Source organism: Hemitrygon akajei, chromosome 9, assembly GCF_048418815.1.
Source record: "Hemitrygon akajei chromosome 9, sHemAka1.3, whole genome shotgun sequence".
Taxonomy (NCBI): domain Eukaryota; kingdom Metazoa; phylum Chordata; class Chondrichthyes; order Myliobatiformes; family Dasyatidae; genus Hemitrygon; species Hemitrygon akajei.
The window spans coordinates 54,368,468-54,395,069 of NC_133132.1; the positions used below are offsets into that span (position 1 = coordinate 54,368,468).

Here is a 26,602-nt window from a genome sequence, read left to right on the forward strand (position 1 = left end):
TTATGCAAATTGAACCAAGGCCTAAGTGAACGGATGAGTGGACTGGAGGGCATTGTGACTGGAAGACACTGCAAACAGCACTCTTCTACACCAAAGTAATCAATGTCTACTAGCTAATGCATATGATTACATTGTCCTAAACCAATGAAGCTTTTGCTTGTGGTTGTCTCTGTCCACTACAATGATACAACTATTAACTGGTGTTACTAGTTCCTCCAATCCTGGCTCCGATAGAGGTTATTTATGTGGGTGTGTATCAAAATGAAACTGCAGTGTAAAACCACTTCCTGCACTCATAAGGAGGGGATGTGCTACCTCAAACGAAACGCCTTCACAGAACAAGATCAGTGTGAATTCAAAGGCACTCATCTTCTAAAATATCAATTTATTTAATAAATACTAACACATACAATTTTGAATAGGAAAAGATCTGACTGTTCTTTTAAAAAAAACACGGAATAGTTAATTTTACAGATTTACAACGCCTTATCAAGGTTCCTGTGAGACATGTTGTACATCTCATAATGCTTTTGATCCATTCATCCGTTGATTTGCAGTGCTTCTTAATATAGCGTCCTTCTAACAGAACAATGAGAAAGTCATTCATTACAGGCTTGAGATTTAATTATGGTCCTTTTTGTATTTTTCTGCATTTGTGGCCCACCTTCTTTTTACTCACCCCTGCCCCCCCCCCCACCGTGATGCACACATAAACACAAAAATTACTATAATGAGATTGAGTCCTGCTGAAATAACTAATGTAGAGATTAAAACTTCCCCTGCCATCTCAAGACAATAAATTTGTGGAAGCCCTGACTCTCTCCTCACACTCGCCCATGAACTTTCACCAGCGCAAACTACCATCAGATTTGTCCTCCATCTGGGCTTGGTGCCCTGCACTGCAGACTGGCTGATGTGAAGAGTACAAGGAATAAGGAAAAGGACATTCCCACAAGATCAATATTCAAGTCAAATGTTTCCCCTACACAAATCTCCCTGAAATATAATTAATGATATTGGAGTATTAAGGTATTCAGATTTGGCACCTGCTTTGGCACAGGCACAGTTCATCACTGATCCCAGCAATAGCCACGGACCCTTGTAGCCCTTTAAAGCACAAATGCTAAATTAACCCTGCTAACCAACTGAGAGTCTCGAGAGCTGACAGAACCGAGTTATACTGCTGGCTTCACTTCAGTCCACAGAGTGATGACATAATTTAGTAATGACTGGACTATCCTCCTCACCGGATGCTGACAGACCCATACAAACCTTTGCACCTCATGTACTTCCTTTCCTTTCATCGTTTACTTCTGGGTTTGTTGCAGTACGGTTGATAATCCCTTCCTGAGAACTAGTGACTACATCGCCGGTACTAAGATAACCATGTCCACAAGTATTTGGTGCAAAAATCTCTCTGTAATCTTTTGCAAACAATTGTGGCCGCAGCTCCTACTAAGTTCTTACTCTGCAGGCTTGAGTCAGCTCAGCAGACTGTTTAAAAACAATGTCTCTCCCTTTACAAATCCATCCTGAAATAATAAATATTGATGAGACTGCAGATGCTGAAATATGAAGCAACAAACAAACTGATGAAGGAACTCAGCAGCATCTGTGGAGATCGCACTCAGATGCTGTGACCTCAGTGAGTTCCTTCGGCAAATTGGTGCTAAAAAGATAGAGTACTGTCCATCTCAGAAGCCATTAAATTACATCTCTTTCTTCACTTGCCTGAGAAAACCCTACTCTACATATGCAATCAAGGAGGAGCCTTGCGTATACCCTCGAAAGTCAACAAGCAGGAGATAAAACTGCAAAGGCACTGTGTTGCCCCAACCACTGCTCCAGTCAGATTAGTTCGGACAGGCAGCCTCCAACAGGCTTCAGGTGCCCACAGGGCAAATTCAACGGGCCACCTTGAGAAACTTCCTCCAAGAGATTTTCAAATGACTCAGTTTCAAACAGATGTTAGCGCTGCCAAAGCCTGTGCTCCAGATGCACAACAAAATCTGAGAGTTCAATCTCCCTTTCTCATTTCCTTCTCCATTTTCTTCCAAGCAATGTCATTGTGGCCCTGGCTCCTGCATACTCCTCCTGCTATTTCTTCTAAGTTGCAAATCCTACCCCCAACTTTCCACCCACCACCGCCCTAACAGATCACTTCCTCCTTCTTTTTGCCAAATCATTTATGCTGAAAAGACCTATTGCACCACCTATAAGCTAATCCTCTCTCACAGGACAAACAAGGCTTCACCTTTTTACTGTTTCTGCAAGCCTTAAGTTGCCCAGTGACTAATCTCTTGGGACCCTTTCCCCTCTGCTCATGCCATTGTCGGGAGTGAACTCTGAAGCTGGCTCTAGCTCATTGTCCTGACTTCCCAACAACACATCACAGCATAAAGGCTAGCTTAATGTAGAAACCTTCCTAGTGAAAGGACACCTAATTAAAGGTGAACAGATTTATTTCCTGTTCTTGTATTCTCATTGTGGAAATGTGTCAGAAAATGGCTCCTTGTGCACAAGGTTGTGAAGAGAAACACGACACAGGCTCTGGGAAAATGTTGTAGAAGAGAGTCGTCTTGAAGTTTAGCTATGTGGTTCCCTGAAAGCAGAGACACGGGTAAATAGGGTGGTGAAGAAAGGTCCTGGGTTGCTGATCATTGAAATTAGGATGATAAATTGTGGTTGAACAAAACACTGAAGAAGCCACATCTGGAGCCATAGGAGCACAAATCTAAAATCAGTGTTGTGCCTTTTTTAAAAAAAAATCAAAATTATCAATTCATTGGAGACCTGCTCTAACAATAAAACATTTATCCATGTTATTTTAATTAAGGAAGCTATAAATATAATTACAAAAGAGATTGAAAGTACCTGCTCTGACTCTTGCGGGAGACTGCTCAGATACCTGCAGGCTGGTGAAGACTGTACTGGGAAAAAGAACCCAAGGTTCCCCAACCTCTGCCCTCAGTCACCCACCCATTGCAAAAGAAAAATTCAGCCTTGTTTTCCACCACACACTCTCACAAGGATAAACTCTGTACCTTTGTAAAAATGACCTGACCTTCTCTTGTATTTGCTTTGCCCTCATGTTAGGGAGCAGGAGAGAAATACCATGGGCTTTCCAGTTCAACCTAACTACCGGAAGAAAAATAATCGAATGTCAGACTAGGAAATGGGATCTGTCACCTGCCTACCAAATCCAGGCAGTGAGAACGAATTCTGAGCTAAATTAAGTAGGTGCCCAAGAAACAAGCCAAAGTTTACTCTTCTTACTTCCTACAGTGCAATGGCTTGCTAGCTTATCCATTCTGATCAAACAGACAAGAAAAGCCTCACAATGCATCCATTTCAGAAACAAGTCTCACAAGTCCTGCGATCTCATCAATTTGACCCATTAATGTGTGGAAGGGATTTTTTTTTATTGCCTCTGTGACTCTGCTGAAAATCTATTCCATCCCACATCCAGTCCAACTGACTTTTCCCCCAATCTGCAATATATTTTAATTATTATTTAAAATTCTTGTAAAATAAAAGTTATAAACTCTAAAATTAAGGTCAGAAGGCTAACGACAAAGGGTATTTGTTATATGACGGACTGGTCCGACAAAAGCGGCCTACATTGTGATACAAGTCCCTTTGCCCTATTAAATGCTGAAATCTGACAACCATTCTAGTATTGCAGAAATGCTCATTGTACTACCAACATATTATCACAAGCATCACAAAGTAATTCTGTTCTCTATATTACACCAATATCAGGTTAGAGAGATTCCCAGTCTACACCTCTTTGGAAACGAAAGGATTGCAGAGATGGAGTTAGCACAACCTTAAAACTAAGATCACTTGATGGTCCAAAAAAGACAATTATACATCACGCGGGTCACCAGGACGTCCCTGTAGAGTAAATATTTGAAGACAGTAGAAAAAAAACAGGAAACCAAAATGATTTAAAATTGAGTTCAAAACGCAAGGGGTTGGCAGCCTTTGAAACTGTCCACTGTTGAGCACATGGCGCTTTTCCATTGAGAGTAACAACCACTGTAGTCACAGATCCCTTAGTTCCTCTTTCTGTGATTGGCAATTACAAAAATGCTGCCCATTGTAAGGATTCACCAGTTACTTGAATTTCTTCTACCCCCTTCCCCACCCCTGACCCTTCCCCGTCCCATGAGTCTGAAGTGTTTAGATTGCAATCCTGCGGGCTCCACTCGGTGGGAAGTCCAGTTCCACAAGAACCGCGTGCCTCCTCCCCTGCACGTGGGGGCTTGGCTGATGTGGTCGGTAGGGCATTCAGAGGGCCAGCAAGGTGGGGGAGTTCAAGGAGTCCGAGGACTGGTCTCCGCTACTGCTGCTCCTGCGGTGGGCCTTCGAGCAGGACTCTGAAGGTGACTCCTGTTCCAGACTGGGTACGTTGGGGTAGGTGAAGACCAAGCTGGGGGCGCAGGGGGTGACGCTGGGGGCAGGGGTCGAGGTGGCCACCACAGGAGTGTTGAGAGGTTCAGCCTCGGTGAAGAAGCTGTTAGCGATGCTGATCTCGGTCACCGGCTTGATGACGGACCTCTGTGTCTTGTTTAGGCCTGACCTGCCTAGATTGGCCTCCTCCTCAGGCTCCTGCTTGACCACCACCGAGTTCGCCGTCCGGCCCGCCCGTGGCTCAGGTGACGCCGACTGCCTCCGCCCCTCAGCCCCCAGAGCCATTTTGCAGATGGGCTTGTGAGCGACCAGCATGAATTCCAGCTTCTCCTTCTCCTTCTGCAGCACGGCGATTTCCTTCTGCAGCCCCGACTTCTCCTCCTCGAGTTTCTCTGTCTCCTGAGGGAGAAAGAAAAGGAGGGAAATCAATCATTTGTCAAGGTGCAAACAGGAAAAACTATTCTCTAAAGAAGGAACCGTTAAAGTAAGAACCGGAGAGGTATTAATATCGGTTTATTATTGTTTCATGTACTGAAATACACTGAGAAGCTTGTCTTGCATACTGTTCATACATTAGGAACATTAAGATAGAACAAGGTTAAACAATAGCAATCATAAAATTCTGGTTAGGCCCCATCTGGGGTATTGCATACAGTTCTGGTTGCCACACTATAGGAAGGACGTTGACGTTTTGGAGACGGTGCAGAAGAGTTTGACCAGGAGGCTGCCTGGTTTAGAGGGCACGTGCGATCGTGAGAGGCTGGACAAACCTGGGCTGTTTTCTCTGGAGTGGCGGAGGCTGAGGGGAGATCTGATGGAGGTTTACAAGATTATGCAAGGTGTAGACAGACAGCATCGTTTTCACAGGGCTGAAATATTTAATACCAGAGGGCATGCATTGAAGGTGAGAGGGGGGTAGGTTTAAAGGGGCCGTGAGGGGTAAGTTTTTTTTAAATCAGAGAGTGGTGGATGCTGGAATGCGCTACCTGGTATGGTGGTAGAAGCAAATATATTAGAGGCTTTTAAGAAGATGGGCACTTGAATGTGAGGAAGGTGGAAGGACATGGACATATGTGTAGGCATAAGGCATTGGCCTAGTTGGCTATTTGATTATTCATTTATTTGGTTGGCACAACATTGTGGCCCAAAGGGGCTGTTCCTGTACTGTGTTACCTTCTATGTAACAATACAGAATGAAACATCTTCATTCCAAAGAGACATCCCTTAGTTTCCCCATTTCCTGCCACTTTAACGCCTCATCCCACTGCCACTCCGAGCCACTGATCTGTGGACTCCTATACTGTCACCGTGGCAGCTTAAGGAACAGCATCTCATCATCTGTCTGGGCGCTTTGTAGCCATCTGGACTCCATACTGAATTCTACATCTTCGGGTAACAATTTCACAACTCCCCCGTTCTTGTGTCAAAGTCCTCAATCTCTAGTAGTTTTCACCTCCCCCACCCGGTTTGATCTGCCTATCACCTGCTCACTTAATCTACTGCCTCTTCTATCCCCTCCCTCAACTAGTTCCATCTGTCCATGGAACTACCTGCTCCCACTATCATCTTCTTCACTGATCAGATTCCAGAGACAACAGATTCTGCACAAATCTGCAAGACCTGACAACCCGCGATTTAACCCTAACCTAACCACAGGACAATTTACAATGACCAATTAAACTACTAACCAGTACGTCTTTGGACTGTGGGAGGACACCAGAAATAGCCCACACTTTCCACAAGGACATACAGACTCTTTACAGGTGACGTCAGAACTGAACTCAGATCTCTGACGCCCCAAGCTGAAACAGCATCGAGCTAACCACCATGCTACCATGGCACCCACATGCTGGAGGAGCTCAGCAGGTCAGGCAGCTTCTGTGGACTTTGGCCTGAGATGTTGATCGCCTATTTCCCTCCAGAGATGCTGCCTGACCTGCTGAGTTCTTCCAGCGTCTTGTGTGTGTTTTATCAGATTGCAGTATCTGCAGCTTCATCTACTCTTCACCGTCCAGTCTCTGTCTCCACCTTCCCCGGCCCTCCTGGCTTTATCTGCTTCTTTTTATCCCTCTCTTCTCTTCTACCAATTACTGTCTCCCAACTCCAACCCTCCACCCTGCCATCATCTCCCTCCTCAGCTGGTTCCACCTATCCCCTGCCAGCCCCTCTCCCCCTCACTCCTTTACACACCAGCCCTGATGCAGGGTCTTGAGCCAAAACATTAACAATCCCTCCATCTCCACAGAAGCTGCCTGATCTGCCGATTTCCTCCATCATCAAGGTTGTTTCATTTTGCCTCACTTTACAGACCTGTGTCTCTGTTCCCCTTTACTCGTTAAGCAACTTCTCCTCTAAGGTCACACTCATTGCACCCTATCAGGATCAAAATCTTCCCCACCCTGCGGTTTAAGCACTTATTCTGAAGCTGTTACACTTTATTATGCACCATTATTTTTTTGTTAACCTCAATGCGCTGAGTAATGATTTGATCTGTATGAACAGCGTGCAAGACAAGCTTTTCACTGTATCGCAAAACATGCGACAATAACATACTATTACAAACGCCAATTTAGTTTCAAACCATAAAGGCAGGGAATACGGTTCAAATCTCAGCTCTTGGCAGGACATGAAAATTTAGCTTTTATTTAAACAATACCACTTTCTCTTAACAAGTCCCCTCCTCCTTCACCTGTTTTGAAGACCCAGATTTGATGCACAGAGAAAAACTTGACCCTAGAAGCAACGACCAATGGCAAGAGCGGGCAGAGAGGAAAGCCAATAGATCAATAGGGATCTTGTGCCTGAACCAGATGGAGATGTCAGAGAGGCAAATGTTTAATGGCTCAGGCTGAGGAAGGGGAGCAGGAATGCAGCAACTGGATAGCAAGTCAAGGGTTTGTAGGACCTCATAGTTTACACCTGCTCCTAGACACAGGGTCACATTCGCATTAGAGTCCCATCAAAGAGCCAGCAATCTATCCAAATCCCATCATGCCACCATTATCGATAAACTCAGAACACAAACTGGTGGAGTCTCTAGGTGCTGAGTCGTTAATTATCATTTGTTCTAACTGTAAAACTCGGGCTTGAGAAGTCAGAGCCAAAGATGACAAGAGGCTGAGCTGTGGCCTCGGTGAGGGTGGAAATCACAGGTTTCAGACAGAAGGCACGGGTAGGAACAGGTAAGCTTTTTTTTATTGTCTGTAAATCCTTAGTTCAGTGTAGACAGGATGGTTAATGTGGTGAAATGCTCCTCCTGTGAGATGTGCGATTGCAGGTTACCTAAGAGTCTCCCTGATGACTACATCTGAAGGAGGTGCACCCAACTTCAGATCCTGACTGACAAGGTCAAAGAACTGGAGCTGGATGAACTCAGGCTAAAAGCCTCGTCGGTGAAATGTTACTGAGGTGGTCACACTCAGAGTGCAGGCTTCAGATAGGAGATAGATGATGGATGAAGGAAGGGGAGAAGGCAGACAGCACAGATTAGTCTGAAGGGTGAGAAGCCGGAGGCTGTGGTGCACATTGGCACCAATGACAGGGGTAGAAATGGGGGGGGGGGGGGGAGGCCCTGCACAGAGAATACAGGAGTTCAGGAAAGAGGCTGAAAAGTAGGACCTCAAAGGTAGTAACCTCTGGATTACTCCGGTGCCAGTGCTGGTCAGGGCAGAAATAGAATGAGAGCAGAGGTGAATGAGTGGCTGAGGAACTGGTGCAGGGGACACGGTTTCAGGTTCTTGGATCATTGGAACCTTTTCTGAGGCAGGGCCAACCTTTACCAAAGGGATGGGTTGCACCTAAATTGGAGGCGAACCAATATCTCATCTGGAGGTTTGCCAATGCTACTCTGGAGGGTTTAAACTAGCTTGGCAGTGGGATGGGAACCAGAGCACCAGGTTAGAAAGTGGAGGGATAGAGAGGAAGGTAGATGTCGGGGCCAGTAAACAGGCAGGATTAAAGTAATAGATGCAATAGTTTGAAGTGTGTGTATTTTAATGCTAGAAGTATTATGGGGAAAGGTGATGAACTCAGAATATGGATTAGTGGATGGAGCCATGATGTTTTGGCCATTACATAGACTTCACTGACAGAGGGACAAGAATGGGTGCTTAATGTCCAGGAGGGTTTCTGAAATCAATATGTAGATAGTCCAAGAGGAGGGGCTGTACTGGATCTGGTGTTGGTTAATGAGCCTGGCCAGTTGACCAACTTCCAGCGGCTGAACAGTTAGGGGACAGTGACCACAACTCCTTAAGTCTTACAATAGCTACAGATAAAACTAAGTGTGGACCTTACAGGAGAGAATTAAATTGGAGCAGGGCAAATTAAGAGAGCATTAGGCAGGAATGAGGGAGAGTTAATTGGGACAGTGGTTTTTTAGGTAAATCCACATCCATGCAGGGGGTGTTTAAAGATCAGCTGCACAGAGAACAGGACAGCTATGGTCCACGGAGAAGAAAGGACAAGGATAGCAGGGAAGTGAACCTTGGACGTCGAGGGAGGTGATGAATTTGGTCAAGAAGGAAAAGGAAAAGTACGTAAAGCTCAGGAAGCTCGAATCAAACAGAGCCTTTGAGGATCATAAAGAAGTTGGAAAAGAACTCAAGCAAGGAAATTGGAAAGCCAGGAGGAGCCATGAAAAGTTTTAGGCAAGTAGGATTAAAGAGAATTCTATACGTACATCAGGAGTGAGAGGGTGGGGCCACTCGAGAATAAAGGGAGGAACATTTGCTTGGATGCAAACGATGTGGAGGTAGTCTTTAATGCATATTTTTTTATCAGTATTTACTGAGGAGGAGGAGGATGTGGGAGATAGGGAGATCGGTGTCAAGCACAGTGGTATGCAAGACCTTAAAAGTGTTGCTAAGTAGAGAAATCTTGGGTCCTAGCTCGTAGCTCTATGCTAGAGTCTACACAGAGTGGTTAAGGTGGCTCAGGAAATGCTTGCTTTTACTAGTCGAGGCAATGAGTTAAAAAGTCAGGAAGTTACGTTGCAGCTTTGTAAAACACTAGTTGGGTAACATTTGGTGTATTGCATACAGTTCTGATTGCCCCATTACAGGAAGGATGTCAAGACTTTGGAGAGGGTGCAGAAGAGGTTTACTGAGATACTGCCTGGATTAGAGGGCATGAGCTACAACAAGAGGCTGGATAAACTTGGGTTGTTTTCTCTGGAGGAGATCTGACAGAGGTTTATAAGATTATGAGAGGCATAGATAGAGTGGAGAGACACTATCTTTTTCCCAGGGTTGAAATGTCTAATATCAGAGGGCATGCGTTTAAAGTGGGTGGAGGTAATTTTAAAGGAGATGTGGGGGCATGTTTTTTTTATACACGGAGAGTAACGCGTGCCTGGACTGCACTTTCTGGGGTGGTGGTAGAGGCAGGTGCATTAGGAGCTTTTAAGAGGCATCCAGAAAGGTACATGAATATGAGACTACTGGAGGGATATGGACATTGTGTTGGCATAAGGGATTAATTTAGATGGCCATCTGATTACTAATTTATTTGGTTGGCACAATATTGTGGACTGAAGGGCCTTTTCCTGTGCTGTACTGTTTTATGTGGCCAGCTGGTGGTGTAGTGGCATCAGCACTGGACTTCAAAGCAGATGGTCCTGAGTTCAAAGCCAGCCGGATCCCAACCCAGCGGTATCTGTGCGGAAGAAAGGCCTGGCAGTCTACATGAAAACCCTATGGACCCCATGGTCTATGGGGTCACAAAAAGTTGGACTCAACGACTGAACGACAACAACAAACTGTTCTATGTTCTATTTACTAACTGCTATCATTAAACATGACCTTGGCTTATTTGGATCGCTTCCCTATCTGTTAGTGATGTTCGCTAACATTTCTTGGCCTAACCTGGTTCCCAGCTCTGGAGTGTCAGCGATGAATTTAGTAGCTTTGGACCTTTCCTTTCAGCTGTACCACAGGTTGTCTAGGGGAGCAGCTACCACCATCTTCTCCAGTATGGTTGGGAGTTGAGCAACAAGTGTTGGCTTTGCCATCTTGTGAAAGTACATTCAGGAAGAAGCTACAATTCCTGTATTTACCTTGGTCCCAACACACATGCAGCAATACCTAGATCTGGTTCACAATTTGAGAAACACAGTATTCCCACCATGTAACCTCCATATTCTATCCATGCAATATTCTCCAGTATACCTCCACACTTCCTCCATGTAACACACTCCACACCACACTCCCTCTGTATAACAGTTTGCAGTCTTATTTCCCTCCATTGATGCTGCCTGACTTGCTGAGTTCCTCCAGCATTTTGTATGTGTTGCTCAAGATTTCCAGCAGAATCTCCTGTGTTCCCGCCACACACTTCCACGGGAGCATCTTTGCGAAAGGTCCCAGCCCACTGTACACCTTTTGTGTAACACGGTCCAACACAATGTTCACCAAGCTCCACGGAGCCTGTTTCTCCTCCTTAGTGGAACACGCTCTGGCCATGTGCTCTGTTCCAAGTAACATGTTCCTGCTGTGACACACCCCTTTCCAACAAACTCCAGCTTGCTGATTTCTCCTTGAAGCACCGTTCCAGCTACGACTACCCACCCATGCAAAATGTTGCAATCCACGATACCTGCCTGTACAACACACTCCAGTCTGTGACACCCCCAGTACAACACACTCCAGTCTGTGACACCCCCAGTACAACACACTCCTGTCTGTGACACCCCCCCACAACACACTCCAGTCTGTGACACCCCCTAGTACAACACATTCCTGTCCGTGACACCCCCCAGTACAACACACTCCAGTCTGTGACACCCCCTAGTACAACACATTCCTGTCCGTGACACCCCCCAGTACAACACACTCCAGTCCGTGACACCCCCAGTACAACACACTCCTGTCTGTGACACCCCCAGTACAACACACTCCAGTCTGTGACACCCCCTAGTACAACACATTCCTGTCCATGACACCCCCCAGTACAACACACTCCAGTCCATGACACCCCCCAGTACAACACACTCCAGTCCATGACACCCCCTAGTACAACACATTCCTGTCCATGACACCCCCCAGTACAACACACTCCTGTCCATGACACCCCCAGTACAACACACTCCAGTCTGTGACACCCCCTAGTACAACACACTCCTGTCTGTGACACCCCCTAGTACAACACATTCCTGTCCATGACACCCCCCAGTACAACACACTCCAGTCTGTGACACCCCCAGTACAACACACTCCAGTCCATGACACCCCCCAGTACAACACACTCCAGTCCGTGACACCCCCCAGTACAACACACTCCAGTCTGTGACACCCCCCCAGTACAACACACTCCTGTCCATGACACCCCCAGTACAACACACTCCAGTCTGTGACACCCCCTAGTACAACACACTCCTGTCTGTGACACCCCCTAGTACAACACATTCCTGTCCATGACACCCCCCAGTACAACACACTCCAGTCTGTGACACCCCCTAGTACAACACACTCCTGTCTGTGACACCCCCTAGTACAACACACTCCAGTCCGTGACACCCCCCCAGTACAACACACTCCAGTCCGTGACACCCCCCAGTACAACACACTCCTGTCCATGACACCCCCCAGTACAACACACTCCAGTCTGTGACACCCCCCCAGTACAACACACTCCTGTCCATGACAACCCCCACAACACACTCCAGTCCATGACACCCCCCACAACACACTCCAGTCCGTGACACCCCCCCACAACACACTCCAGTCCATGACACCCCCCACAACACACTCCAGTCTGTGACACCCCCCAGTACAACACACTCCTGTCTGTGACACCCCCTAGTACAACACACTCCAGTCTGTGACACCCCCCCAGCACAACACATTCCTGTCTATAACACCCCCCAGTACAACACACTCCTGTCCATGACACCCCCAGTACAACACACTCCAGTCTGTGACACCCCCCAGTACAACACATTCCTGTCCATGACACCCCCAGTACAACACACTCCAGTCCGTGACACCCCCCAGTACAACACATTCCTGTCCATGACACCCCCAGTACAACACACTCCAGTCCGTGACACCCCCCAGTACAACACACTCCAGTCTGTGACACCCCCCAGTACAACACATTCCTGTCCATGACACCCCCAGTACAACACACTCCTGTCCATGACACCCCCCAGTACAACACATTCCTGTCCATGACACCCCCAGTACAACACACTCCTGTCTGTGACACCCCCCAGTACAACACATTCCTGTCCATGACACCCCCAGAACAACACACTCCAGTGTATGACACCCCCCCAGTACAACACACTCCTGTCCATGACACCCCCCCAGTACAACACACTCCAGTCTATAACACCCCACCCCCAGTACAATACACTCCTGCCATGACACCCTCCTGTAGAACATGTTCCAATCCACAACTCTGTCCATACAGGACATTCTGGTCCACGACTCCCCAGCCACACGACAGACCCAAGCCTGTGATCCTCTCCACATGGCACACTCCAGTCTATGAGGCAGTCTCTGTATAAAGGCAAGAGATTGCCCTCTGTGTAACATGCTCAGCATTACATGTGTGAACAACCTCTGTGTAAGCCTCACTGACACCTAAGGTCTCATCTCCGGTGTGAAGCATCAATCCTGCGGTTCACCCCGGGTAAACCCATTAACTCCTGCTGGCCTGCACCTTATCCTGGCTGGCACCCACCTAACCTTGCTTTATCATGGTGAGTCTTCCAACCTCTGCTCTATCCCAGTTTAAACTCTGCAGAATTGTAACTCAGTACTATTCAGTTTTTAACACATGCCACAGGAACACATTTGCACAATCATTGGCAGAGAATAGAGTCAAACAGCACAAAAGGAGGCCCTTCTGCCAAACCTGTCTGTGCCGATCAAGCTAGTTCAATTTGCCAGCCCTTGGGCACCACGGTAGTGTAGCAGTTAGCACAATGCTATTACAGCGTGGGGCGTCAAAGTTCAGAGTTCAATTCCAACATCTTCTGTAAAGAATCCTCATTGTGCAATGCGTGTGCTTTCTCCAAATGCTCAGGTTTCTTCCCACAGTCCAAAGTCGTACCAGTTAATAAGTCAATTGGCAATTGTAAATTATCCTGTGCTTAGGCTAGGGTTAAATTGCGGGGGGAGGGGGGCGCGGTTCAAAGGGCCGGATGGGCCTATTCCACACTGTATCTTAATAAATATATAAGTAACCTTCCAGTCCTTTCGGATCCAAGTACCTGTCCAACTGTCTTTTCAATGTTGTTTCTGCACTGGCCTCAACCACTTCCTCTTCAACATATATAACACCCTTTGGGTATAAAGTGTTTCCCCTCAAGTTGCTACTAAATCTCTCCCTCTCTTCTTAAAGCTATGCCTTCCAGCTCTTGGTTCTCCAACCCAGGGCAAAAGGACTGAGTGCATTCACTCTATCTATGCCTCTCAGGATTTTATACTCCTCTATAAGGTCACCTCCCAGAATCCCACTCTCCACCTTGTTCGATCTCCCCCTCTAACTCAGCTCTCCAAGTCTTGGCAACATCCTTGTAAATCTTCTCAGATTGATCTGTTAAGAAGCAATATAGTTATGGAAACCCCATTGTGCAGCATTTCCAGAGGCTGCAGAGAATGGTCAGACTCAGCCATTCTATCACGAGCAAATCTCTCCCCTCCATCGAGGACATCTTCAAGAGGAGGTGCCTCAAGGCACCGGCATCTCTCACTAAAGACCCACATAATTTAATACATGCTCTCTTCTTATGACTACCCCTGGGGCGAAGGTAAGGGAGCATTAACATCTATATCCAATGATTCAGAGTCCACTTTCGCCCTTTTATCATCAGATTCGTGAATGATCCATGAACCCACCAACACTACCTCACCGTTTCTTTTTTCACACTAGTTACTGATTTTTGTAATTTACTGTCATGTTATGAGTTTGCACTACACTGCTGTCGCAAACCCAGAAATTTCACATCAAATAAGTGATAATCATTCTGATTCTGAATATCTATTCAAGCAACAAAGTCAAGCTGCTACTGATTACTGAACCCAAACGGGATGTTGGAGACTTTGGATCCCAGAGAATAACGAAGTGGGAGACCCGGCACCTCAAAGAGAGTGTCTTTTTTGCAGATCTTGGGCTTCAGGTGTTAAATGGACATCAAGGTTTCGAATATGTTGGGCAGGAAGCTATCTTCATTGCGGGTTGGCAGTGAGTTGGTCTCTGTCCCATGAAAGGAAATGTCCATGTCTCAAAACTGGCTTGCAGACATTTGTAAATAAAGGGCCGTTAGCCCTGTTTGAAGGGCCCTGTGCACGTTTGTAAAGTCTAGGTCATTGGGCCTAAGTGTAGAAACCTGAGGCTCCCTACTAGGCCATTTCCAAATGCACTACAGTAACACAATGTCATCCAGATTTCCACCACTATAACGTCACCAACACCCCCCCCCACCACACCTGTTCCTACACAATCTGCACACCCACTAATCCTTCCTCCATTCCCCCAACTCCAAAATTTGGGATTTAGAGCTCTTGCAGACTGTGACAAGACTCAAGCTGCTAATCATGGAACTCGAAAAATGTGCATGCAAGCTAATGTTATTGTTGCGAGGCACCTGAGCTTAAGCAGTGAAATACTGCCGGTCTGCTGACAGCTGGGGCACTAGGTGTGGTGGTGTTCGTTTTAAATTGGCACAATGATCTCTGAGGGGAGAGACTGAGACAGGAGGTGGCTCTGGCTAGGCTGAGCAAATGATTGCTCAACTGCTGACAAGCTTTCTCTTGTTAATTGGAGACAAAGAAGGCATCTGTTTCTCAACACTGTTCCCTGGCAGCTGACCTGTTCCAAGTACAGAACATTTTTACTGCAAGACCCTGCATGTTGTTTTTCAAGGCATGAAAAGTCATTCTGGTTTATCATCTCAGGTAGCCTCATACCTATACTTATCTCAGTCTGCTCTACTGATGTTAAGCAGTAGGCTTTCACCAATACGTTCAAATACCACTGTCTGGTGTAGGTAGGGGATGATCAAGGCTTGAGAGGAACTGGTAAACTTGCAGTCATACCTTCCAAACCGGACGAGGACAACCAGATTAGTTACTAGTGGGAAACTAATTTGCCCATTTATAAGTTCTCAGACATATCAGTACACCTGGATCAGGACGCTCAGCGTTCCCAACCGGATCACTACATCTGAATAATTAGTACATTCACAGCTGGATCAAGACAGCCAACTCAATATTTTCCCAAATGACTGGGTCGGTACGTTTGGAATAGTAAATTTCAAACTGGATCAGTACACTGCAAGTAATACATTTCCAATCAGATCAGTGCACTTATATTAATACATTCCCAACCAATCAGAGCAAATTCCTAAATTCCTACACACAAGATTTGCACATTCCTAAATTGATAAGGATACCCTGAGGAGTAAACAGAGATAACCACCTTCCCAAATGGATCAATGTGCCTGTATTACCATCTTCCCTAATCAGTATGATTAAATTAGCTCATTACCAACAGATCAGTACAAGATTGGTATACCTAGATTCATACATTCTCAAATGGGTTAGAGCACCCTGATTGTTGCAATCCCAATAGATCAGCACACTCAGATTAGTACAGTCCTAGTCAGATAAGGATTCTTAATTTTATACATTGCCAAGTGCATCTATGTACTTGGATAAGTAACTTCCCAACTGGATTAGAAGGCTTCTGGTCAGTATTCCCAGATTTGAATTAATAAGCACAGATCAATACATTTCCAACTCTGTTTACATGTCCAGATCATTCCACTTCCAACAAAACCTGTACATCTTGATTTGTATATTCCCAACCATTTCATATTAGCTCATCCCTAAACAACCAGACCTATTATGGATCAATACATCCAGGTTAATACTGCTTCACACTTTTGAACCACCACCAGCCAGTCACAGTATTCCCAACCAGCTCCGATCCAGAACCTGTCAAATCAGATTAGCACCCTCCCGACTGAATCACACAGCTGCAATCTTTGTTACATGACAACAAATGCTCTAGAGGTGAATTTCAGGGCTGATTATTTGATTAAATACTTCGAAGAAATCTCCAATGGCCTGTCAATTTAGATTAATTTAAATAAATGTAAATGTGCTTGTTTCAAGCGCTTTCGAACCTTCAAGGTTTTTGAGTTCACTTTTTTTTTTTTTTTTTTTTTTTTTTCTAAATTTTATTTAAATTTTTAAATGATTACAAGTGAAGAAAAAAAAAGATATGTGACCCTTCCCCCCTCCCCTTAATCCCTCCCCCCTAACTACCCTATATAAAAAAAATAAGAAAGAAAGAAAAGAAAGAAAGAAAGAGTGCCTGGTTGTTGGTAGGTCTCCACATGTTCCATGGAGTTCTTAATAACTTTAGTATATATATTTATTTTTTTTCCCCAAGTAGCCATTAATTTTCTCTTCAGAGCACCTATATATTTAATCCTGTCTTTTGTAAATAAGGGCCCCAGATTTTCAAAAATGTTTCATATTTATCTCTTAAGTTATAAGTAATTTTTTCTAATGGAATACAGCCATAGATTTCTTTTTTCCAACAATCTATACTTAAATATGTATCTGATTTCCAAGTAATTGCAATAGCCTTTTTGGCTACAGCCAGCGCAGTTTTTATAAATTCTTTCTGATATTTATTAAGTTTGAGTTTTGGTTTTGTAGAAATTGAAGAAACAAATTGGTCAAGACTGTGTCTTGACAGTATGACAAATACAATAAATGTTCGGTTAAGATTAGTGCAATATAATTTTTTACATCAATTATATATTACACCACAAAAAATAAATAAATTAAATCCAAGTTTATCTGATCAGTGTTTCCGATGTAACCAAGAAACTGGTACATTTTTACATTCTACATGGTCTTGCTCTAAAATTCAACCTTTTTGGACAAATTTAAGACTTTTATTGGAACAAATTACGGGAATAAAACTTCCTCATAATCCAATATTACTTTTACTAGGTGATATTGAAGAGTTCACTTTTAAATTTTTTTTGTCTCAGAAATATTCAGTGTTATTTTGGATAGATTGAAAAGATTGAGAGTTGCGTTTGAGCCTAGGGATGTGGCTTAACCAGATCTTAGTTGTTTCCTCTCCCAGTTGAGGGTGTGGCTCACTTCTGACCCTCCATTTGAAGTGCCAAGCCTTCTACATAAAACACAGCCCGCAGTTTCCTCAAGATCTCAGCTACACGCACCAGATGAAGTACGTTTGCTCCCCATCAGGCTGAACCTCCGCCAGCAGTCCAACAACCTTCATTAAGTCGGTGTAAAAGGACCAGGGTGACACAGGGCTCAGCTAGTAGAACTGCTGCCTCAAACAGTCAGACACTCAGGTTCAATCCTGCTATCTACGGGGTTTGCACGCTCTCCCATCATTTCCAACCCAGATCCCAAAGTAGTGCAGGTAGATAAATTCATTAGCCATGACAAATAGGACCTAATGTGTGGGAAAGTGGAAGAATTTGAGGGTGGGAAAAGATGTACAGAGGGCAAAACCGAATGCTTGATGGCCAGTGAGCAGAAAGACCCATTTCTGTGCTATGTCTCTCTGTAGTTATCACTTTATTTATAGCCGTCTATTTCTGATGAGGGGTTATTGAGCCAGCAGCGTGTAGATTAGTGGTGGAATCTGAGTGGATTGGTGAGGAGTAAGTGGAGAGAATGATAAAATGTGGCATTTACATTGGATTAGTGTAGATGGCTTGTTGATAGCAGGAACACAGTCCCATCCCTATGATGTTAAGAACAGCCCTCAACAACATTTACTGAAGTGCTTACATATTGATTTATATGAATTTCCTTGCACTTACACCTTGAAGCCTCTCTGTTAGCTCTCGGCGCCTGTTCCGGCATTTCGCCGCGGCCAGTTTGTTTCTCTCTCGCCGTATTCTCCTCTTCTCTTCTTCCTCTGGAGTTAGCTGCCAAACAATTGAAGGACGTGCATTAGTAAAGAGAGGGGAGTTTCTTCAGAAAATGTGGAACGTCTCATCACTGTTTTAATCCGGGATTACTGTGGATTACTGCAAAGAGTAATGGGCAGAGCGAGCCATGTGTTTTGTGACAATAACAGTGTAGATCCTCACAGCGACAGAAGAGCAAGGTCAGAAATAGACGGAGGACTCATCAGCCTGCTACACCATTCCATAAGACCTAGGGTGCTGCTACAGGTTTTCTACTTCCTCTCAAAAATAAAACTGCAGATGCTGGACACCCAAAATGCCAACAGAAACTCTGGAAGCACCCAGCAAACCAGGCAGTACCTGCGGCAAGGGAAAACGAGTAAAACATTTCAGGGCTGAACTCTGAATGCCCACCAGTTAATCAGGACAGCCATTTAACTCTTAAAGAACTAAAACTAATTGAAAAAACAGCCGGGACTCCCTTCGCTTATTTGGGACCCTATGCCATTTAATTGGGACAGGAGACTGTTACTGAACATTTCCTAACCAAATTTTTAACACTACTTCATGCAGACAGGCAACAAAGGCAGTCCATTATCTGTACTGACTTTGTTCATTTACTGTCAATCAAAAGAACACAGCAGCGTGCGCACTGGATGAAATTCTCTGTTGATGGCTGTTAAGAACTAATGCAGTTTATAGTACTGCTAGTGTTCTAATTTGTTCTGTATTTCATTTAAATACACAAGTTAGTACTCAGTTAAACAGTAGTTTGTCTTTTATATACCTTTTTAACTAGTTTGGCTAGTTAGAGCAGCTGCTTAATTAGGCCCAAATGTACCAGTCTCAATGTGTCCCAATTAACCAGAATCCACTGTGCTTTCAATCCTTTGACTTGCATTATTGGCTGAATATCCACAACACTCTGACCTAGAAGAGCACAAAGATTTCTAACCCTCTGCTCAAAGTCAATTTCCCTCACCTCCATCCTAAGTGGCTAACCCCTTAGGCTTGAACTAACAATTTTGGCTTTGGTCTTCAAGCCAAGGAAGGCCCTCTCTTAGGCCAACTCACTGAGTTCATGCTGACCATCAACCCACCTAGACGAATCCCATTTTTTATTCTCCCCTCCTTCTCATCTCATCAATTCCCTCAGGTTCTTTCACAAGCCTAATCATAAGGGGTATTAACCTAACAATCTGTATTTCTTTGGGATGTTAGGATCATAGGGAGAATGTGCGGACACCACTGGAGGACGGGATTGAACACGGGTTCCTGGCACTGTGACATACTGGCTCTAGCAGCTGAAACACTATGCTGCCTGGTTTGACGAAGAAATGTTGCCAAGAACACCAGGTAACTCTTTGGACTCACCAATTTAATTCATAAAACTAGCCCACAATATATTAAGTGTATCTTGGTAGGACATGGTTTGCAATTACTTGTGGTGGTTAGGATCTCTGATGTCAATCAAATGTAAGACCGAAACTCTTGGAGTGAGAATACCAACTCAAATTAAGTGTTAAGTGAACCCATTAGGGGGGGCAGGAGGAAACAAGTCTGCAAAAGAAATACTCAAACAACCCTGTCCGAAGCCCATTCAAGAACAGACCTAAAGTCAGCAATGATAATAGACTGTAGTTATAAATAATTGAGCAGTTCGCTCCTAATCAGGCCGAAGGTTACACATTATGCCCTGTGAACACAGAATGTACAGTGGATTTCATTAGTACAGCATGGGGATTTCACAACTTACACTTGGGAAATTGTAACTATGATTTCTGGAGTGCAGGAAAGTACAGAGTGTATTTATTAAAATGTAGACCTCGTTCAACCTTGAGATTCATCTTCTTGCAGGCAGACACAACAGAATCCATGAAAAACTCCACACCACAAAAAATCCAAGAAAAAAAAGAACAAATCGTGGAAAAAAAATACAAAATCAAGCACACAATACCCAGAACACGAACGGCAGAGTCCCCGACAGTAAGTTCACGGCCACAGAGTGTGGTGAACTACATATACCTGTCTGGACTGCTCCTGTGGCTCCTCCCACAGACCCCTGTATAAAGGCGACTGAGGCCTGTGCCCGGCCTCATTCTCCAGGATGTAGTGTTGTTCATTCTTCCAGTCAATAAAAGCCGATATCTCGCTTCTTACGTCTCAGAGTGAGTTATTGATCACAGAGACAGTTCAGCGCCTCGGCTGGCTCATGGTTGCGGGCCACAGCTGCAGAGTCAGCACTGAGGCGAGAAAAGCCTCGCATAGTGAGCTCAACACTGGTTCATCTCAGATCCTGGCCTCGACACCTTAATCTTTTTAATCTAGCTAAACATCGGTTCATTTTACTTTGCTCCTGGCCATGGGCCCTGCCACTTCAATCTGGCCCGAAGTTTCAGTCCAGCCCTAAATCTGCTCCAGCAGTGGGCGCAGTAGCCATGTTTGCATCGTTGAGAATCCAGTTCAACGAATCCTTCAGGATACCACGACACCAGGACATACAGATAGCTCCTCTCAAAGGGGAATTACAGGCTAACGATTGCAATAATCAAAGTCCGGAAAAAGTATCTTTAGTAGAAATTAGTTTTGCTTACTGCCTGCAAAACGTCGCCGTGTCTCGCCAGCACCATGTTGGAAGAAGGAAGAAAGGTGACCTCAGTGTTTTAAAAAAACATGAGGGGCAAAGATACAAGGGGCTGGCATAGTCTCTTTGCCATAATATAGGGCTCTAAAACTAGAGTGCATAGTTTTATGGCAAGAAGGGTATGATATAAAGAGGACCCGAGAGGCAAGATTTTCCCACACTGCAAATAGTGGGTATATGGAGGGAGCTGCCAGAGGAAGTGGTAGTGGTGAGGACAATCACAATTTTTTAATGACATTTATAATCCTGTAGAATGGTGCCGATATGAAAGAAACTTTCTGATATTCAAATATCTCTATGCTACAAGAGCTTGACACAATAGGGTTGGCTGGGTTTTTTCAGCGGAGCTGATGCCATATCCCAGAGAATTAGCACTCCCACTTTCTAGGCCATCGCTGCAGAAGTCTCCAAACTCGGACTCCGTCCATTCATCATCTTGCTTCTGTGCAGGGAATTCCATTGGCCTATTCAGCAGCAGTAGGGGCAGTAGTTCCTGGGTCAGTATCCACCTTGTCTTTCCAATAGGAACCAATGGGGAAAGGGCAATAACATGGCTCAAGAGCAAAGCCGCACGGTGCCACTGCCTCACCACGCCAAGAACCCAAGTTCAATCCCAGTCTGGACGGAATTTGTACACTCCTCTTTTGCTGCTGTGCTGTTCTGCTGCACATTGCAGGCATATGGGCTGCCCCCAGCATAGCTTCCGGTGTGCTGGTTGTTAATGCAAAACAATACGTTTCAATATACAGAACCACGCAAAAAGTCTTAGGTCAGGCACATATATATAGAGCCAGGGTGCAGACGACCTTTGCACAGTACTGTACACGTCAACGTGGAGTGGAGAGAGAGCTTGTAAATCTGCCGGGAGCAAAGGATGTTGGGAATGGTCAGGGTGGAGCTCTGCGTGATGGGTGCAGGAGAGAAGGAGTGCCAGGGGCGAGGGGTGGCACAGGTGCAGACACACCCAGCCCTCAAACAACAGGTGAGGTCATTTGATTCCAAGCACTTGGTTTACAGAACATTACAGAATGTCTCTCTGGTGCTTACCTCTCTCCCTTCCCTCTTTCCCAACCATAATTCCCCTCTCCCTAAACCTTTTCCCACTCTCATCCACAATACAGACCCATATCAGAATCAGGTTTATCATCACTCACATGTCATCAAATTTGTTTTCATTGTGGCAGCAGTAGTGTGCAATATGTAAAAGTACTAACATACCATGCTAAAGTCTTAACATATATTTATACCCAAATCCCATCCTCAGTGCTTTCACCGGACGTGCCCCAGCAGTGCTGGTCACTGTAGATCCCCAGACTGAATAACATTTCCATTCTGCCCTCTGATGTAGAGCAAAGGGCCAGAGGAATAATGTCTGTGGAACTGATCTCACTGTGTCGGCTCAAGTTAATCAGTCAGTCTCAGTGTGGTTGGGCTTTGTTCAGAGAGCAGAAGGGGAAATTGTTTCTGTAACTGAAGGGGTCATTGACCAGAGATGTGAGCTTAAGGTAATAGAGACACATTTCCCTTAGATGGGGAGGGGGTCATAAAGTAATGGGTAAAAGAGGGGAGTTGAGGAAAATTATATTCCCCTTGAGGATGGAGTGGCTCTGAACCAGTGGTGGAGGTAGAAACTCTCATTGTATTCAGCATATGTAGGATCTCCCATTGTATTCTGCATATCCTTGAGTATACACACCAAGTGGTGGGAGGTGGGTTTGGACTGAACCAGTGCTGCCGGCACTGTAACCACTACACTACCTTGCTGAATTATATCTGATCAGCATGGACCCCATGGGATGAATAATCTCCTCCTGCCTTGAATGTTCTTTTTTTGAATCTTCCACAAGAGAAAAAAACATTTTTGCTATGGCAGGTTCATGCATGGACGAGTAGTGGACTCGGATTCAGTAATAATTTCTGAGGGGGTGTCTGGTGGAAACTTTTGCCAGGCTTCAGGGGATAATAGGGTAGCGAGTTTTACTGGGTGGTTCTCGATGAGCTATGAAATGAAGGTCAGGCAGAATGGCATCTTTCTGTGCCACACTGTTCCACATTTCCATGTAGTCTGGACAGGGAAAGCGGAGTTAATAGGAAGTAGACAGAATTTGCCACAAATACTCAGCAGAATAAAGGGAGAACAGAGAGCAGGAGGGAACCAAGGTCGGTAACTCAAATGAGGGTGGTGGGGGTGAAAGCATTGGAGAAGAAAAGACAGAGTGCGGCCAAAGCTGCCAGCATTTACTGCTCTTTCCCTCATTGCTTCCACACTGGGCAGGCAGTTACGATTCAACTTCACTGGCAGGCGCTGAGTCAGATATAAACTGGAATAGGTAAAAGTATTAGCCTTCCTTCCCTAGGGTATAATAAACCAAACAAAAAAACCCCTGATGCTTTGTGCTTACTGGTACTTCCTCTCCCCACGCTGCAGATTCATTTTATTATTTGAACTTGCATACTGAAGATGTGATTTGAATTAGTACCTATGGCTAAGCAGTACAGATCCTTGATTATTAGTTCACCACAATATTACTATTCCCTGCCAGGGAGGGAGGCAAGAGAATACAGAAGAAACGAAGCAAGTAATCTCAATAGAACAAGTAGAGACCAGATAGTTTTCTTCATTTATATTTATTGGTTGATGAGATGCAGTTGTCACCAACAATGCCAGCATTTATTGCTCATCCCTAATAACCCGTTTTGTGACGTCAACTCAGAACCAATCGCGTTGCTCATGGAAGAGGGGGGTGGGGAGATTGGAAAGGCGAATGAGCCATACCTATAGGCTGCAGGGTAACCAGACGGCTGACAGCAGAGAAACATGTGGGGACAAGGAGACAGAAAGCTAACAGTGTTATTTCAGAGTACGGCTGTGTGCAAGTTAACCCACAGAACCACACAATGCTTCCAGAAAAGAAGAGCATTCAGCCTGCGGTGACTGTAGATTTACACTTCTAGTTCTTCTGACGAATGCTGTCATTCTACACCCCCTCGCTCTTGACTCGTCTACCAAGAGGAACGGTTTCTCTCTTTCTGCTCTGCCATGATTTCAAATCCTTTCATCAGGTTCCCTCGTGATCTCCCCCAGATTCTCTCATTTTGGTAAAGCTCTTCTGCACCCTCTGCAGAGGCTTCACCTCTTTAGTAAGTGTGGTCTCTGGAACTGGCTAATATTTCCATTTTGTCCAAGACAGGGTTTTGCAAAGTTTCACCTCAACTTCCGTACCTTTAGAGTCACAATCACCTAGCTCACCTCCAAGAGGACCACAACCTTGTCGTATGGTTTGGAGGCTTGCCTGGAGAGCTATGTCGGTTGGAGTCAGGGCTTCATGCTTTTGTTCTTGGTAGGGTCATCCATGCCAAACAGGTCAAAGGCTAAAGGCCAGGCTAAGAGTGGTCCGCCGGTCCTCAAGGTTCAGAGTTCAGCTCAGGGCTAAAAGCCCTGACTAGACAAAAAATATTATTATGGAAAGAGCAATGAAGAATCCTTCTACATCTGATTGTATGGACAGACAGAGATGGAAGACCTTCATTGCTACTCTAAGTGCCAGCAGCGTAAGTAAATAAGCAAGTGACCCAGCTCAGGAAAAGGTCCTTCCACCAACCCCAATCACACTGACCACCAAAAGACACACTTTAAGAGGCTATGGAACAAGTGGGGAATAATGGGATTTGGTGAGATAGGTTGGATTAGTTGTTGATCAGCATAGACTAAAAAATAGGCTGAATGGTCTCCAGTTCCAGTTTCTTGTATTCTGTTCCTCCATTTATGGACCTGGAATCCTGAACTTTCTCGGCCTTCACAAACTATGTTCCCAGCCCTTGCTACCCTTGCACCACTTTCAGAACTACACCATCTAGTTCATATTATTTCTACCTATGAATCTCTTTCAATTGTTTTTTTTTTTGATAGGCCAGTTATATTGAAGGGAGTTTACATATTAACACTCCTTCTCTTTCCATAGATACTGCCTGGCCTGCTGAGCACTTCCGGTGCTTCCTCATTTTATTTCAGATTTTCAGCATCTACAGAAGTTGAATTCTGGCTCTAAAGCTAGAGCTACTCTTTTCACTGAAATATCATTCAGCATTCATTTCACAAACTGACAACTGGATGGGACAGTGGGAGGGGTGCAGACCACTGGTGGCTGTGAAAAGAGAAATGCTCTCTCCAACAGACCGGAAGAGAAGTCCCTTCACCAGGCTGAAGAAACTGGCAGAAGCACGTCTGCCCTTGGCCGCTCCCAAGCCAGCACTGATTGTAGCCTTCGGGAGGTCCAGACTGCCCTGCCAAGCGATGTTGGTGTGTTACATTGGCACAGAATGAGTGGCAACACTTGCAGGCTGCCCCAGCACATCCTTAGGTTGTGATGGTTGTTCATGCAAATGACGCATTGCACTCTATATTTTGATGTACTGTACATGGGATAAATAAATGATCCGGAATCGAGATAGAAAAAGTAAAATGGCAGTGGTGGATATCACTGGTAAATCTAAATAAATAAAGTGGAGAAACAAACAATTTTAAAAATTGAGAGGGAAGTAAAGGAGATACTAAGAACTGGGAACTTGATTAACCCAGCCTTCCTGAACATTAGAGTCCTTCAACATCTCCCAATGAACAAGATATTATTGGACTGTAATTACACAGCCAAGTTGAGCACACTAAGTGCCCATTTCCATCCTGGGACACCAGAGACAGCTCTCCTGCTGTTTTTCAAATTAATATTAAAGGAAATTTACAGAGGGCAGCCAGGGGCTTGATTTCATATCATATTCTAAAGACACCACCTCTGATAGTGCAGCATCAGCCTGGGCTTTGTGCTCTTAAGTGTCATGAACTAAGAAGCAAGCGGTCCACAAGGCTGTCAAGAGCAAGAAGAACAAGAACAGGTGAACCATTGTCCAAGTATCACAGCTTAATGCAATGGGGCAACTGGTGTGACATTTAGCCCATCCCCATTGAATCAGGTCCATCTGCCTCAAATCTTGATTCAGTGCCTTCACACACATTAAAGATGTTGGGGATACCTTTCCTGTTGAGATGTGCCCCCAACCTGGTAAGGAATAAACCTATTCATGCTGGCCCATGCCTTTATACCCGCACCACTGATGTCAGATACTACTGAGGCCTGGAGGTCCTGGATAGAGAAGATGATGTGGAGAGGATGTTTCCATTAGTAAGAGAGTCTAGAATCCAAAGAGCAACCTCAAAACAAGTGATGTGCCTTTAGGACTGAGAAGAGGAGGAATATCCTCAGCCGGACGGTGGTGAATCTGTGGGATTTGCTGCCTCAGAGGGTTCTGGAGGCCAAGTCATTGGGGTGTATCTAATGCAGAGATTGATGGGCTCTTGATTGGTAAAGGAGTTAGAGTTACACGGAGACAGTGGGAGAGTGGTGTTGGCAGGGAAAAGAAAATCAAACGTAATTGAATGGCAGACCAGACTTGATGGGCTGAATGGCTTAATATTGCTCCTAGATCTTATGGTCAATGAATGCACATCCACGTATCATTTCTATATTTGCCCTTGCATCCTTGGTACCACTGCTTCAGTGAGGATAAAGTTATATTTTATGTACAAATTAAAATAGCTTATTTTTAAGTTATATTCTACTAGAGGATGA

The 26,602-nt window shown here is 44.9% G+C and overlaps 1 protein-coding gene across 6 annotated transcripts in view; it reads right to left on the reverse strand.

Moving 5' to 3' along the window:
• Nucleotides 1–370: 370 nt before the first annotated feature.
• The window catches only part of fosl2 (FOS like 2, AP-1 transcription factor subunit), a 39,083-nt gene continuing 12,851 nt past the window's right edge, over nucleotides 371–26,602 (reverse strand). For all 6 annotated transcript variants that reach the window (XM_073056023.1, XM_073056024.1, XM_073056019.1 and 3 more), the window contains 2 exons: nucleotides 18,245–18,352; nucleotides 371–4,815 (listed from right to left, as the gene is read on the reverse strand). In XM_073056023.1, the coding sequence (XP_072912124.1) occupies nucleotides 4,294–4,815; nucleotides 18,245–18,352 (630 nt within the window). In that variant the 3' untranslated portion in view covers nucleotides 371–4,293. The remainder of the gene's footprint in view (nucleotides 4,816–18,244; nucleotides 18,353–26,602) is intronic.